Below are 14,972 nucleotides of genomic sequence, written 5' to 3'. Positions count from 1 at the left end.
GGAGGGCAGGACACCCTTATCAGAGCCCACAGGGGTACAAACCTTCACCACAGCACAGGCTGCACTTGTGGAACTCTCACAAGCAGCCTCACTCCCTCAGGACGTGGAATTCATGGGAGGAGACCCCCCTGGAAAGGCGGGGGAAGCGACAACAGCAGCGAAGCAAAGGCTTCATGAAAGAGAAGCTGAGATTCCACCTGAGAGGTACCAGGTCCAGGCTGTTAAACTCGAGCCACTCAGGGGGAAGCTGCCTGGCCCGGCCCCTCCGAGGCCCGTGGGGGTTGATTTTTCCAGGAATGAGCCAACACAGCCCCACTGAAGGTCCAAGGACACGGGTCAGCCCCGAGGGTGACCCCCCTCAGGAGCCCAACACTTGGGTCCTGCCCTCCCCGAGGGGGACCCAGCCAGTGGATTTATGTGACACAGGAACCAGGAAAGCCAGGGAGATGTGAGAGTCCCTCTGCCTCAGGCCCTTTTGGGTTTCTTTTGTGGTCCCAAACCAGCACCGATGGATTGTTCCTTCTTTTTAATAATTGGTCTGTAGTGGGAAAAACTTTCCCTTTTTGTTTAACAGGAACCTTCTAACAGATGACATCGAGCTGTGTGGAACTGCTGAAACCTTTAACTGCCCCCATAATTGCCTGTATGATCAGTTTATTAATTTTTGTGCTTTTTTGTGTGGTTTTAATGTCACCTTGTTGAGGACCAAATATTAGTCAGATTTTGTAAGACAGACCACTTTATGTATTCTTAGTTTGATTTTTGCTAAGTTTATTTTGTCTTTTTACTGGAAAAAAAAAAGAAGAAGAAGAAGAATGGTATAAAGAAGAAGAACGATGGGTAAAGCTTTTGCTTTTATCTTATGGATGTATAACTTTGTCTCGAGGAATTGGGACTCAGGGAATTCAACTAAGTTTAGCCTGGGAGTCGATACAAGGATTTATTTGAGATCGTACAAACCTGTATTGACCTTCCGTGTTCTGCCTCGGAAGGCTTTATATCTGTTATGATCTGGCTGAATTTTTAAACCAAAGGAGATGTTACAGGGGAAATGGATGAGTCCCCCTGCCCAGACCAGGGATGTATCGAATTCCAAAATCTGACTCATAGGGCTCCCTGTCAGTCTTTCCCTTCTGATCCCATTTCTCACCCACCAAGACAATTGGATCGTTAAGAAGCACCACGTGTGCTAAAGGTTAATTTTTCACGGTGTACAGAGTTACCCACCCTGCTCCCAGGGACGGGAGCATTGCCCATAAAACTGTTCCAACTGTGTGTGGACGTGGTCACGAGAGAACCTTGTTTTAGAGCCTTTGAAGGACGTGAACACACCCCCTCAACAAACCCCTTTGCAGAGGTGTGAATGAACCTTTGTACAACTTTGTCCCTCAGGATTGACGATGGCAAGTCAGACATGTTTATATAAAAATAAATTATTTATTATGATAAATGATTAGGCAAAAAGACCTTAATCAGAATTATTTGATACACAGTGTAGAAGCTAAAACTGCTCATACAGTATAGTGTACTATATAAAAGCAATTATATTAAATTATATAATATATAAAAATATATTGATATTATATTAATATTATATTAATATTATATTAATATTATATTAAATTGTTTTATTATATTAATTGATATAATATTAATATTATATTAAAACAATTATATGAAAACAATTACATTAAAGCAATTACAGTAAAACAATTATATTAAAGCTAGCAAAAAGAAAACAATTATTACACAGAGATTGATGTTACTCACCCAGACCAATGTAACTGGACAAATCTCTTTGGCTCAGCCTCGAGGGTGTTAGCTGTATTATAATCACACATTACACTTTTACATACAAAATTATTACAAAAATCAGTTAGAATTTAGTTAGCAACATTAAACAGAGCATAATATAGAATTAGCTATTGATTCTGGCAAGAAACACTGTTATAATTTCAATTTATGTATTCCTGGAGTGGTTAGTATCCTCATGTGCTGGATCAGGTACCACACTCATATATGCAGTGATTATTAATAAAAACCACATTTTGATTAATAACAATATTATAACAACAGGTGTAACATTATGTGCAGTTGAGGACGGTCCAAACGAGTCAATCCCACTTCCCTTCTGTTCTCCATCCCTTGTCACTCCCTCCAGGCCATGGTGTGTTTTTATCAAACCACCATGGACAGTGATCAGCATTTTTTGAGCGTCCTTTCCGCTGTTGTACCAGTTTGTGTGGGTCAGGATGTCCCAACAGTTGTTTAACCAGGGTGGTGTCCATTCCTACAGGCACTGGTTGTCCTGGAAGGTCCCATTTTACCTTTTGGAGCTGATCCAAGGGGCAGGGGGGCCAAGAGAGCTGGTTAAACAGGCCGACCCACTGCTCCATGTGGGTTATTTGTCTGATACAACACAGAGGGGAACCTTTAATCCTGTTCAGGGTCGTGTGGCCTGAGGGAGCCTTTCACCAAACCATTCCCAGCTCCACCATCCTGTTTGCTTGGGAGTTATAAGGTGCATGGAAAACCAGTTTGCTGCTGCCCTTTTGGGACCAGTCTTGTGCCATCACACTGCTGAATTGTGATCCATTGTCACTTCTGCAGTCTGGGACAGGGAGACTGGAAAAACAGTTACTGAGTCCCGAAATAGCAGCTTTGGCATCAGCCCAGTGGCAGTGACAGCCCAGAGACCACCCCCACACCTGTCAGTGTGTCCCTACAGCCACTGGATGTCCCCAGAGGGACAATATCATCGATTTGCCGAGTGGACCAGAGTGTCTTGTTATTTTTGATCTGCCAGGGTAGTGCCAAGTCTGGGTGATTTTGTCCTAATTGGCACTGGGGACATTATGTGGGAGTGCCTTTACACATCTTTCTGGTCGGTAGCCAGCCTCCAATCTGTGCTGCAAAAAATAAAGCTTCCTGTCCTGTTTGCCCTAATTTACAGTGTGGCCACTCCCCCCAGCTGGTACCAGTGCTCAGGATTTTCCAGTTAATCAGTTTTTAATGTTTGTCACCTGATCCACCTGGTTGTTCCAATCAGTGTGTGAGGCTTTACCCTGGGCATGAGCTTTGACCCATCTGTGTGGATTGATGGGGATTGAGCCCGTAACAACAACCATTTCCAAAATTCCTTCTGCTGAGCCTCCTTTCCATTCCCTTGCCAACCCAGTGCTTCCCACTGACACAACCACTGTGTGGCACCAGCCCAGACTGCACAGGAACCAACACACATTGTTTTCCCTTCTACTGCCAGCAGTGCAGCTTTCCATTTTCCCACCTGTGCACTTCCCATTCCTCCTTCTGCTGCTTCCCTTCCTATCTGAGTGCTGAGCAACTGCTCTGTCCTTCCATTTGCCATTGCTGTGCTTGGCTGAGGCACCAGTAAAACACACCTGTAACTTCAGAGTCTGGTGCAAGTGCAGGAGCACCAAGCAGAGGACTCTGTTCATACGGCTGGGGCAGAGCCAGCGTGTCTGGGGTCACGGCTATTTGTGATTTGGAAGGTTCTGTCATTCCCTCAGTTGTATCTGTTTGATCCCTGCCTCCTGAGGCACAGGCACACCACTTGTGCACTGCTGGTCTGTGCAATCCCATCTGGGGCAGCACTGCCCTTCCTAATCCTGGTTAACGGGTTAAAAGGGCCTTGGATTTGCACAGATTGGTGCTGGGGAATTTTTTCTCCTTATTGAAGAGCTCGGGACAGAGATAATAATCTCCTTTCCCAGTCAGTTTATCTTTTTTCAGTATCTTTTAATGCTGTGGAGCTGAACCTTAATCGTCGTTTGGGTCCATTTGGGCCTTTCTGGAACATTTTACAGTAAGTCTCCTGTTCAGCAAAACCCCATTCAACTCTTATAGGACCACTGGGGTGAACTGGCCCAAGTGACTGATATATTTTTAGCTCTTCTATCAGTGTTTGCAAAGCCTGTCTGTGTCTATCAAGGCACTCCCAGGTCTGTTTTTTTCTCTTTAATGCATACAAGGGTCTTGCTACTATAGGAAATCCAGGAAAAATATTTCTTCAGCCTCCTAAAGCACCCACGATCTTTTGAAGTTCCTTTTTAGTAGCAGGGGTGGGTATAACATCTAATTTGTAATGGTTTCATCTGGGACTGCAGCCTGACCTGCAATCCAGCAGGTTCCCAGGAATTTCACCTCTTCAGAGGGTCCTTGGCCTTTGGCAGAGGGCACTTCTACCCCCTCCTCACTTAATTTATTCCATATATCCTGTGCTGTTTTTCTTACTGCACTTTCCCCTTCACCCCCTATCAATGCATCATCAATGTATCGACAGATTTGTGCCCCTTCCAGGATTTCTCTTTGTTGAAGGAGTTCAGGTAAAGCCTCGTGTGCCATTTTAGGTGAATGCTGATCCCCGTGGGGCAGGCCATTAAAGGGGTATTTTATTCCTTCCCAAGGAAATGTAAATTTAGGTTTGTCTTCTTCCTGGAGTGGAACCATGGAGAACATGTCCTTTACATCTGGAACTGCCATCCCTTCTTTGGCTGCAGGAGGAACAGGACACTGTTTGATGCTGGTCACAGCAGGTAAAACTGCAGCCATTTTAAATAGATTAATTTTCCTATTTTTTTTTCCCAGAAAATTTGCTATATGGGGTGTTTGGTGGGCCCAAATGACCAAACATTCTCGTTGGGCAATTGCCAAGCTTTTCCTTTAAGGGCATCATATCTTAAAATGTTTTCTTCGTGATCTGAAGTTGCGAAGGTGTGTCAGGTCATTCATTTTTCCCCAAATAACCCCAAACAGACTCTGGCAGGGTAACAGACAATACTCTGTCCCTTGAATCCTGTTAGACAGACTCCTTTTCTCTTAAAACTTCAGTTTAATGTTTCAGCATCTGTGGGGGTGATCAGAGATATTTGGGCTCCCGCATCAATTAGCAAATTCAGAGGTTGCTGTTTAGGTCCCACTGGTGAGTAGATGTGGGGCCCATCCTTACTGGACCATTGATAGCTCTGGGTGAGGAGGCCCAAATTTCACCCAGCACTTGGTGGGTCTTTCCCTTTTGTGTCTCTGTTTCCTCAAAAGGGTTGTGAGGTGTGTTTTTCCTGAGGAGGCTTTTTGTTGTTCCTGTTTCCCTCTTGCTGTACTTTGGCTGAGTTTGCTGTCACTGCACTGGGGTGTCCCCTGAGAGCTGCACTGGGGCCACCTGAGGTCACTGTGTCCTCCAGGCTCCTTTTGCTGTTCCTGTGAGTGAGGAGGGGGTGTGGATCTTTCTTTTCTCTTGGGTGGGTTATGTTTAAATTCAGAAGGTCTCCCCGTTGCAGTTTTTGGGCTCCTCTCAACAGCCTGAGTTTGCTCTCCAGGATGGTTTTCCCAGCCCATTTCCCTTGCATGGTTTATCCAACCATGGAAGAGTTCTGCCCCCGTGGGGATCGGTCACCTCACGGCCTGTGGATCCTGTGAAGGTTCATTGTGCATCACATCTCTGCTGATTCCATCTCCTCACCCCACTGAGTATGTTTTTAACATTGTGGGGTCTCCTCTCAAGAGAGATCTCAACACAGCAGGGTCCAGCTCTGTGAGGTTGGGGTGTCTGTGTTGGCACATCTGGGCATCCTCTGGAGGCAAAGCTGCCTTGGGGCCGTGGGGGAGATTTCCTGAGGTGACCCTGTGGGTGTGGAGCTGCTTCTCCTCTTCCCAGAACATTTGTTCCTCCTGCCCAACACACAGCCCTGCTGGTTATGGAATGGGGTTGGTTGGCAGGCTCAGGTCCCAGATTTAATGGGGCTCCTGGCCCCCGAATGCAGCGCTCTCAGTTCCCTACAGCAACATTCTGGCTCCCCAGAAGGTTCACACCCCGCAAATACTCAGTCTCTGACTCACCTGGTTTTCATCCACATTTTTCCTGTAGGTTTGCCAGTTGCAGGGGGTCCCAGGGAGTGGTTCTGACCGTGTTCTCCCTCTGACCTCCCTGAGGTCCTTCAGACACTTTGGTCTTAATTGTGGGTCTCATTTTTCGTTCTGGAACCTCTTCCTTTGAAGGAGATGGGGGTTCAATTGTTTCATCAGAGTCCCATTCTCTCTCATCAGCATTTTCATCAGGGCTTTCCCAAATATCACCATCCCAGTTCCCAGGTGATGCTACTAATATTCCTATTTTACTGACATCCAGAGGATTGGGGGCTTTTAATAATGTCCATTCTAATTTTTCTTCCAAGGTTTTTTCTTTTCATTGGACTCTTTTAACTGTTGTTTTAATCGACCGTTTTGATGCTGTAAAGACAGTTCTACACGTTTTCTTTCTTTTATTTCATCTCTCAGATTATTAGTTTCTTTTATCATTTGTTCTCTCCATTGCCACAGAGCCTTTAAGCACAATCCCAATGTATGACTGATGACACCTTTTCCCTTTTTATCTTTCTGTGATCTTCGAGTTTTGTCTAATTTCTCTTGTATCCCTTCCCACTCATACCAATCTCACACTGGCCCAGGACCATCAGTGTCAGTGTGTGTCCTGGGCCTCTGGAAGTATCCTGTTAGGCCTTTTGTCTGTTTCTCAGAACTGGGATGGGATGAGGAGTCTCTAAACCCTGCAGAGAGGGAGAACACAGAAAGACTGAGCCCTTCCCAGTTTTCAATTCCCTCCTCTCCAAGAGCTACTATCATGACTCTGGATCTCCACCTCCTGCCGGCAGCGGGAATGCCATCTCACAGAAACAATTTCCCTAAGAATCTGCTCTCCTCTGCTCTGGAGCCAGGCTGGGAGAGCTGGGGGTGTTCTCCTGGAGAAGAGAAGGATCCAGAGAGACGTGAGAGCCCCTTCCAGAGCCTAAAGGGGCTCCAGGAGAGCTGGAGAGGGACTGGGGACAAGGGATGGAGGGACAGGACACAGGGAATGGCTTCCCACTGGAGAAGGGGAGATTTGGGTGGGATATTGGGGAGAAATTCCTCCCTGTGAGGGTGGGGAGGGTCTGGAATGGAATTCCCAGAAAAGCTGTGGCTGTCCCCGGATCCGTGGGAGTGTCCAAGGCCAGGTTGGATGATGCTTGGAGCAACTTGGGCTGGTGGAAGGTGTCCCTGCCCGTGGCAGGGGGTGGAATGAGATGAACTTTCTGGGATAGATGATGTTTTTTCACCAACATTGGAGCTGCATTAACAGAACAGCCAGACACCAACCCTCTCCAGTGAACTGTTAAAGACCCCTCCAGTTACCAGACAGACGGACAGAGGCAGATAATGTCCCTGGAGCTCACCTGATGATGGCACTGAAGATGCCAAGAGCACCAGAGGGCAGAAGGCTCAGTCCCAGCCTCACCATTAATTAAACCCATCAACAGCTGGGGCACAAACTGGGGTTGGACACCCCCTGTCCCCACCCCCTGTCCCCAAATCCTGATGTTTCCCCTCCAAATCCTCTGCCCAGGAACCATGAGCACAAACACTTAAAGCCCTAAGGAGGTGCCAGTGCCCCAGACCCGTCCTGGAGCCTGTTCGACCATCGACACCCCCAAACACCCAACCTGGAGCCTGTTCTTCCTGGGACACCACCACCTCCCACCACCACCACCTTGCCCCTTCCAAGGGCACAGTGGTGGGCACGGTACCCCCGATGCCCTGGCAGGACAGGCCAGGGAACAGCCACGACATGGAGGAGCAGGGTACCCCACAGCAGCCCCCAAGGCAGGGGGTGAAACCACCACCAGGGGTGGATTAAACAGCGAGGGGAACTGCAGGGCCCCCCAAGACAGGTACCAGCAGCTCCAACCTCCTGCCAGCACAGCCACCACCTGGGCTGAGGGGGTGCACCAGAGGGTGCCCCAGCACCAGGACACGGCTCCAACACCTGGGAGGTGCTGACACCCACCAGGCCCGTCAGAACCCGACCCCATCCCAGTCACACTGTGACCAGAACGGCCAGGAACCCCCTTCCCTCCGGGCACAGGGACAGCCCTGCTGGGGCCATGGAGGGAGGTTGGTGCCACAGGGCAGGTGGGATCACAGTGACCCCCGGCAGGGACCAGCCCCCTCCCCACACCACATACCACCCCCCTGGGGGCGAGGGACGAGCCGGAGCCGCGGGTACAAAACCCGGTGCCGCGTCTTTATTGGGGGCAGTGGGGGGCCGGGGGGCGGCGTGGGGGGCCGGGGCGGGTGGTGTGGGGCGGGGGCGTGTGACGGTGGGGCAGCGAGGGCTGGGGGGTGCTGATAAATAAGGGGGCGGGTGGGGGGGGTCCCGTCGGGGTGTGGGGACCCCCCGGCCCAGCTGTGCCCCCGCCGGGGGCCCGGCGGCTCTAGGGCTCCTCGGTGTCGTAGAGCAGGGTGGCACTGAAGGTGGTGAGGGGCTCGTCGGGCGCGTGGGCCAAGCGCCCCGACACCAGCTCCACGCACAGGGTCTCGCCGGCCGCCAGCGGCAGCAGGAGGCTGAAGACGCCGAGGGCACCGGGGCTGGGGGCCTGCGCGGCCACCGGCCCCTTCTCCAGCCCCTCGGGCTGGAATCCGGCCGAGTCCAGGCGGGCGATGCCGTGGCCGGAGCGGGACAGGACGGCCTCCAGCCCCTCGCCCCGGTGCCCCGTCAGCACCGCGCTCACCAGGTACCGCCCGGGCACCGGCGCCGTGAACGTGCCTGCGGCAGGAGGAGGGGATCAGGGACCCCCAGGAACCCCCGGTGCCCCCAGAGCGGGCTCTGCACCCTCGGATCCCCTGCAGCACCCCACGACCAGTGGCACAGCACCCCCCCAGAGCTCCCGGCCACCATCACGCCTGGCATCACATCCCCCTGTGACCGTGCAGCCCCCTCACGCACCAGAGCCCCCACTGTCACCTCCATCACCCCAAAACCGCCCCACAGCCCCTTGTGGGCCCGCCCGGCCGTGCCGTGGGCTCTCACCTGTCTCGGGGTCGTAGGCGCCGCCGTCGTTGAGCAGCACCTGGTCGAAGAGGACGGTGCCCGGCTCCGTGCGCTGGGTGCTCAGGGCGGCCGAGAAGGCGACGTGGGGCACCGAGCCTGGCTCCCCGACCTCACCTGGGCACCGTGTCAGGACAGGGCACTCCTGTGCCCCTGCCCCCGGGCACCCACTGCCACCCTGTACCCTCTATCCCCCTCCCAGCACCCTCTGCCCCTAGCCCAGCAGATGCAGCCCCCGCTCCCCCTTCACTGTGTCCATGCGACCCCTTGACCATGTGCCCTCCCCCGTGCCCCAGCCCCTCTGCCCCCAGCTGCCCAGTGCCCTGTGCTCCCCCATGCCAACCCAGACACCCCCTGTTCCCCTTCCAGTCCCACCCAGCTCCCCACATCTGCCCCAAGCCCCCAGCCCCCCAAGCCCCCAGTCCCCCATGCCCCCCATGCCCCCTGTACCCTAAGCCCCCAGCCCCAGCCCTACCTCTCTCTCCAGGCAGCCCTGAGGGAAAAGATGAGGAGGGGCTGCAGGGCTGGCTTGGGGTAGGACCCCTGGGCACAGGGTCCAGCCATGCCAGCACTGCCCCACTGCTGCATCAGGGCACAGGAAGGAGGTTGATCCTTACCAGGGGGGCCCACAGAACCCTGCTCTCCATCCTTTCCAGGAGGCCCAGGTGGGCCGCGAGGGCCTGTCTCACCTGCAGGTCCAGCAGGTCCAGGAGGGCCAGGGGGGCCTGGAGACAAGAGAGAGTTAGAGCCACTCTGGCCCCATAGCCCTTTCCCTCACCCCACAGACCCATGGCTGGTGTCCCATGTGTGATAACCCCATGTTCCCATGACTGGCGTCCCCTTGTCCCCACACAGTGCAGCCCCATGGCCTGGATCCTTCTGTGGTCTTGTGTCCCCACACCCCACTATCACGTTCCCTGGTGACTCCACGTTCCCATATCCCTGTGTCCCCACACCTCCACCACCGTTCCCACAGCTGTGCACCCCCGTGAAGCCCCATGGCCTGCCACGTCCCCACAGTCCCGGGATGCCCTGTCCCCCTGCAGTGCCCGTGACGCCCCGTGTGCCCCCATCCTGCAGCCCCTCAGGCCCACGACGCACTGTGTCCCCACAGCCCCGTGTCCCCCGCAATGCCACACGTCCTCCCACCCCCCGTGTGTCCCCCCTGTGTCCCCGTGCCCACGCACCCTGGCGCTCCAGCTGTGCCAGGCGGTTCAGCTCCCCGCGCAGGTGGCCCAGGCTGGCGTTGAGGGCGCCGAGCCGGGGCGGCAGCTCCAGCGCCTTCTCCAGCAGCGCGGCCTGGGCTCGGGCCGTGGCGTTCAGGTCCCGCACGGCCCCCCACAGCCCGGCCACGTGCCGGCCCAGCCCCTCACGGACGCCCCGCAGCCCCCCGGCCACCGCCTCCAGCTGCTCGCAGACCCCCTCCAGCTTGGCCACGCGCGGCTCCAGCCCCGCCGGGCAGCCCCCGGCCCGCGCCAGCTCCCGCGCCAGAGCCTCCAGCCGCTCCTCGCTCTCGGCCTGTCGTGCCGCCGCCGCCGCCGCCGCCTGGTCCAGCTCGGCCACCACGCGGTCGGTGATGGAGCCCAGCTGGCGCTGCCGGGCGTCCTGCTGATCCAGCGCGTCCTGCAGCCCCTCCACCGTGGCGTTGAGGCCGCTCAGGGCCCGCAGTGCCGCCGCCAGCTCCCCCCGCAGCTCCCGCAGCTCCGAGGGCGACGTGCCCCCGAAGACGCCGAACCCCTCCAGTGGTGCCTCCAACTCCCCTGGCTCCGTGGGGCCGGGCTGGAGCTGCTCTGGCTCCCGGGGGGGCAGCGGGGCACAGGGCCGGGCGCAGGGGTCATCACTCAGCCTCTCCAGCGCTGCCTCCAGCCGCCCCGTCCGGTTGCGGAGCTCCTCCAGCTCCTCGACCAGCGCCTCTCCCTGTGCCCCCAGCAGCCCCCCCAGGGTCCCGGCCAGCCCGTCCCCACGGAGCCCCTCGGTGTCCTGCGGCTGCCGGAGGCGGGGGCCGAGCGCCCCTTCGTGCCCGTCCTGCCCCGGGCAGGGGTGGCCGCAGCGGGCCAGCAGCCCCTCCAGCTCGTCCAGGCGGGCTCCACGCTGAGCCCCGCTGGCCGCCAGCCCCTCCACCGCCCGGCTGAGGTTGGCCAGGCGCCCCGGCAGCCCCCCCGGCCGCCCCTCGGGCTCGGAGGGCCACGGGCCGGCGCGGGAGGCGTTCAGCCGCCCCTCCAGCTCCGTCAGCCGCCGCGCCAGCACCGGACCCTGCCCCGGCCCCGCCGCCGGCACCGGCAGCCCTTCCAGCCGCCGCTCCAGCTCCGCCAGGCGCCGGAGCACGTCCGGGGGTGGCGGGGCAGGGGGGACAGGGGCCAGGCGACTGCTCAGGCTGCTGATGTGCCGCTGCACCGACTCCACTGCATCCCGGTTGCGCTTGTCCACCGAGCCCACCAGCTTCTCCAGCGCCCGCATGCGGTCCCGGTCCTCGGCCGCCTGCCGCCGCAGCCCCTCGGTGCCGATCGTGCAGGCAGCGCACAGCTCCTGCAGCCGCCGCTCCAGGTCGAACAGTGACGCGGTCCCCGGGCCCCCCGGCGCCCCCGGGCCGTCCCGGTCGCCCTCGGTGCGGCGCAGGCGGGTCTCCAGCTCCTCCAGCCGCTTCTGGACGTGGCTGAGCGCCTCCCGCACCTCGGCGGGGGCGGCCGCGTCGGCCGGCTGCTCGCCCCTGGGGTGCCCCTCCGCCCCCCGGGGCGGTGGCTCCTGCCCGGCCCGCAGCTCCTCCACCTGCTCGCTCAGCTGCCGCACCTGCTCCTCCAGCCGCCGCACCTTCTCCGCGTCCCCGCCGCCTGCCACGCACCGCCACATCAGGGTGTCACATCCCCCTGCCACTGCATCCCCTGCCACCGTGTCCCTCCACCACCGCCTCCCCCTGCCCCAGCACTACCTTCACCCCCCAGGCCGCTGAGGGTGTTGCCGAAGCCGGAGAGCGTGGGGCGGCCGGGCCGGGGCGGGGGGCGGCCGGTGGGCTGGGGGGACGCTGGCGCGGGTCCCTCGGTGCAGTCTGGGCCCGAGTATCCCTGGCAGCAGCGCCAGGCCAGCTCCGACACCGTCCGCTGGGCCACCTTGTAGCGGGGCCGCAGGAAGCTGCGGTACCTGTGGGTGGAGGGGACAGGGAGTTTGGGGGGTCCTGGGAGGGGTGCGGGGCTTCCCCGGGGAGCCAAACCCAGCACAGGCTGCGGCTTGACCCAGCGGCGCCTGCGTCTTGCTCAACAGCCGGCGGCCCGGGGGGCTGTCCCTGCCCCTGTCCGGCTCTGTCACCCCGTCACCAGCATCACTCTGTCCCGGGTATCACCCCAACACCGGTATCACCCCATCACCGGTCCGAAAAGCTGCACGGTGTCCCAGGGTCCTGGCTCTGCTTGGCCAGGGGGACAGAGGCCAGTCACCCCCCGGCACCACTTGAGGTCACTGGCTCTTGCGCAAAGGTAAACACGACCCCGGGCCGGGTAAACACCAGCGGCGGCAGCACAGCCGCGGTCAGCCCTGGCTCTGCGCTGGCCCCCCAGAGCCTCCCTGGAGAGCCCCAGCCCCATCCCGGCCCCACTCACGCCAGGACCCGGGGGCACTGGAGCTGCCCCCAGGGGCAGGGCTGATAGTCTGGCTTGATGAAGCTCTCGACACCGTCCTCCACCACACAGCTCACACTGCGCGTCACCACGTAGGCACACCAGTTCCTGCCGGAGGGAAGGGGTCAGGGCACGCACCTGGAACGTGCCGGCACCAGGCATCGTCCCGGCACACACCGGGCGTCATCCCAGCACAGACCCGGCATTGTCCTGGCACAGAGCAGGCACCAGCATGGACCTGGCATCATCCCAGCACACACCAGGCATTGTCCCGGCACGCACCTGGCACAGTCCCAGACCAGACCTGGCATCATCCTGGCACACAGCCAGACAGCGTCCTGGCACAGAGCAGGCACCGGGCACTGCCCCGTCAGAGACTCAGCATCATCCCCTGCACCAGGCATCCCCTGGCACACACCAACCCCCCTGGCACACACCGGCTTCCCCAGCAAAGACTGGTTCTGCTGGGCACACACCAGATCCCCGGGCACACACTGGATTCCTGGCACATGCTGGCCCCCCGGCACAATCTGACCCCCTGGGCACACCCCGGATCCCCCGACACGCTCCTGTGCTCGCCCAACCAGCCCCACCGGTAGCACCGTCACAGCCCAGAGCGGCGGGTTAATGGGGCGGATCCTGCCCTCCTGCAGCCCCTCTTCCCTGCCCGGCAGCCTCACAGGAGCAGCCGCAGCACCTGACCACGGGGCAGCCCCTGGGAGCTCTGTGGGGACGGGGGCTCTGCCAGGAGTGGGGTGCTGACACCCCATCACATCGTGCTGTGGTTCCCATGCTGCCTGGCACGGGCATCCTACATCCTCCCCATCACTGCCCTTGTGTCCCCTGTCCCCTCTGTGCCAGTGGGGCAGGAGCACTGGGGCAGCCACACACTGGGACTCCGATCCAGCCACAGACTGTGGGGATCCCTGCCTGAGGTGCAGGACCCCAGCCCAGCCCAGCCCCACAGGCTGCAGGGACCCCAGCCCCACGGCGTGGGGCTCCAGCCTGTCCCCGTCGCAGCCTTATATGGTCCGAGCCCGGGGCCCAGCCCGACCCCCCTGACCCGTCCCCCAGCAGTTCTCCGGGGAGCGGTCCCCGGCCCTGGGACCCCGCCGCGGGGCCCCGGTGCGGCGGCCGGTTCCCGTCAGCCCGGCTGGTTCCCCTCAGGCCCCGGCTGGATTCCAGCTCCTCCCCGGGGGCCGCCGGGAATTCCTGCGCCGACCGACGGCCCCCCCTCGCCTCCCCCCTTCACTTCCCAGCCCCGCACCCGCGGGGCCCTGGGACCCCCCGGCTGCCCTGGGGTCCCACCGCCCCGCCCCGGGGCTGTCCCCATCCCAGGAGCGGGATGGGACGGGAGCCCCCCTGAAAGGGCAGGACGTGGGGACAGCCCCGTACCCGCGAGCCACGGGGATGGGGCGCTGCACCCGCCGACCCGTGGGAAGCCCCCGCTGAGCCCCCAAAGCCGCAAGTAAAGGCTCAGCCGTATCCGTGCCCCACCGGGGAGCTGGGGGTGCCCGACCCACGGCCCCCCTCCCCAGGCACTCCAGGCTGGGGCCACGTCCTGCCACCAGCCGGGGCCGCCGTGGGGCCGGGACAGCTCCAGCTCTGCGGCCGCGCTCTGCGGCGCCGATGTGGCCGCGGTGTGTGACCCCAACCCAGCGCGGGGCCGCCCCCAGCCCCGCGCCCCGACCCACAGGCACGGGCTGCCCCACGACCGCCCCGCGCTGCCCACGGCACGGGATGGGACGGGGTTGACGATGGGGTGGGTCCGGGCCCCTCTCCCCTCCCCGGCAGCGCTGACCCCCGCGTGGATGCCGAGGCAGGACCAGCCCGGGATCCCCGCGCCGCGGCACCGGCTCCCGGCCCCCGCCCTCCACGTGCGCCCACCGCCCACCCGCCGCGGGGCCAGGGGTGACCCCCCAGTCAGGGGAGCCCCCAGCGCTGACCCGGCCCCCGGCACGGCCGCTCCCGCCGCCCCCCGGGCTGGACGTGGCACGTGCCGGTGCCCGTCCGATGCCGGGGTCCCCGCGGCGTCGGGGTGGGGGCTGCCCCCGGTGCCCCCGCTGCCGCCCGTGTCCCCCCGGTGCGTCCCGGTGCTCTTGGCTCCTACCTGTGCCGGCCGGCGGCCCGGGCACCGCTGTGGGCCGCGGCCGCGCCGGGGGCGAGCGGGGCGGCCCCGCCGGTGTAGAGGCTGTACCGGGGGGGAAAGTTGGCGGCCAGGGCCTGTGCGGCCAGGAGGCACGGCCAGAGCCAGGGGGCCATGCTGGGCTGGGGCGGCTCCGCTCGGCTCGGTCAGCCCGGTCCGGCGCGGCTCAGGAGCGCATAGGGTGTCCCGTCGCGGCTCCGCGGCTCTGGGCGGCTCGGCTCGGCACGGCTCGGCTCTGCCCTCCCCCCGGCCGCCCCTCGGCCAGCCCCTCGCCGCCAGGGCCGCCCCGCTGCCGCTGCCCGCCGGCGGGGTCCCCGGGGCCCCCCGCTTCCTGCCCACC

General features: G+C 60.2%; 1 protein-coding gene across 1 annotated transcript; it reads right to left on the bottom strand.

Annotated features, from left to right (window-relative positions):
• Positions 1 to 8,158: 8,158 nt before the first annotated feature.
• On the bottom strand, positions 8,159 to 14,849 carry EMILIN1 (elastin microfibril interfacer 1). The gene is made up of 8 exons (XM_027669471.1): positions 14,597 to 14,849; positions 12,469 to 12,594; positions 11,805 to 12,013; positions 10,066 to 11,706; positions 9,496 to 9,603; positions 9,354 to 9,371; positions 8,861 to 8,995; positions 8,159 to 8,596 (listed from the first exon to the last, which is right to left on the bottom strand). Exons 1-8 carry the CDS (start codon positions 14,746 to 14,748, stop codon positions 8,265 to 8,267), a joined length of 2,721 nt encoding a protein of 906 aa, XP_027525272.1. The 5' UTR covers positions 14,749 to 14,849; the 3' UTR covers positions 8,159 to 8,264.
• Positions 14,850 to 14,972: the final 123 nt, after the last annotated feature.

This window comes from Corapipo altera, unplaced genomic scaffold (assembly GCF_003945725.1).
Source record: "Corapipo altera isolate COAL_440 unplaced genomic scaffold, ASM394572v1 120, whole genome shotgun sequence".
NCBI lineage: Eukaryota > Metazoa > Chordata > Aves > Passeriformes > Pipridae > Corapipo > Corapipo altera.
This window is presented reverse-complemented; position numbering and strand designations above follow the sequence as displayed.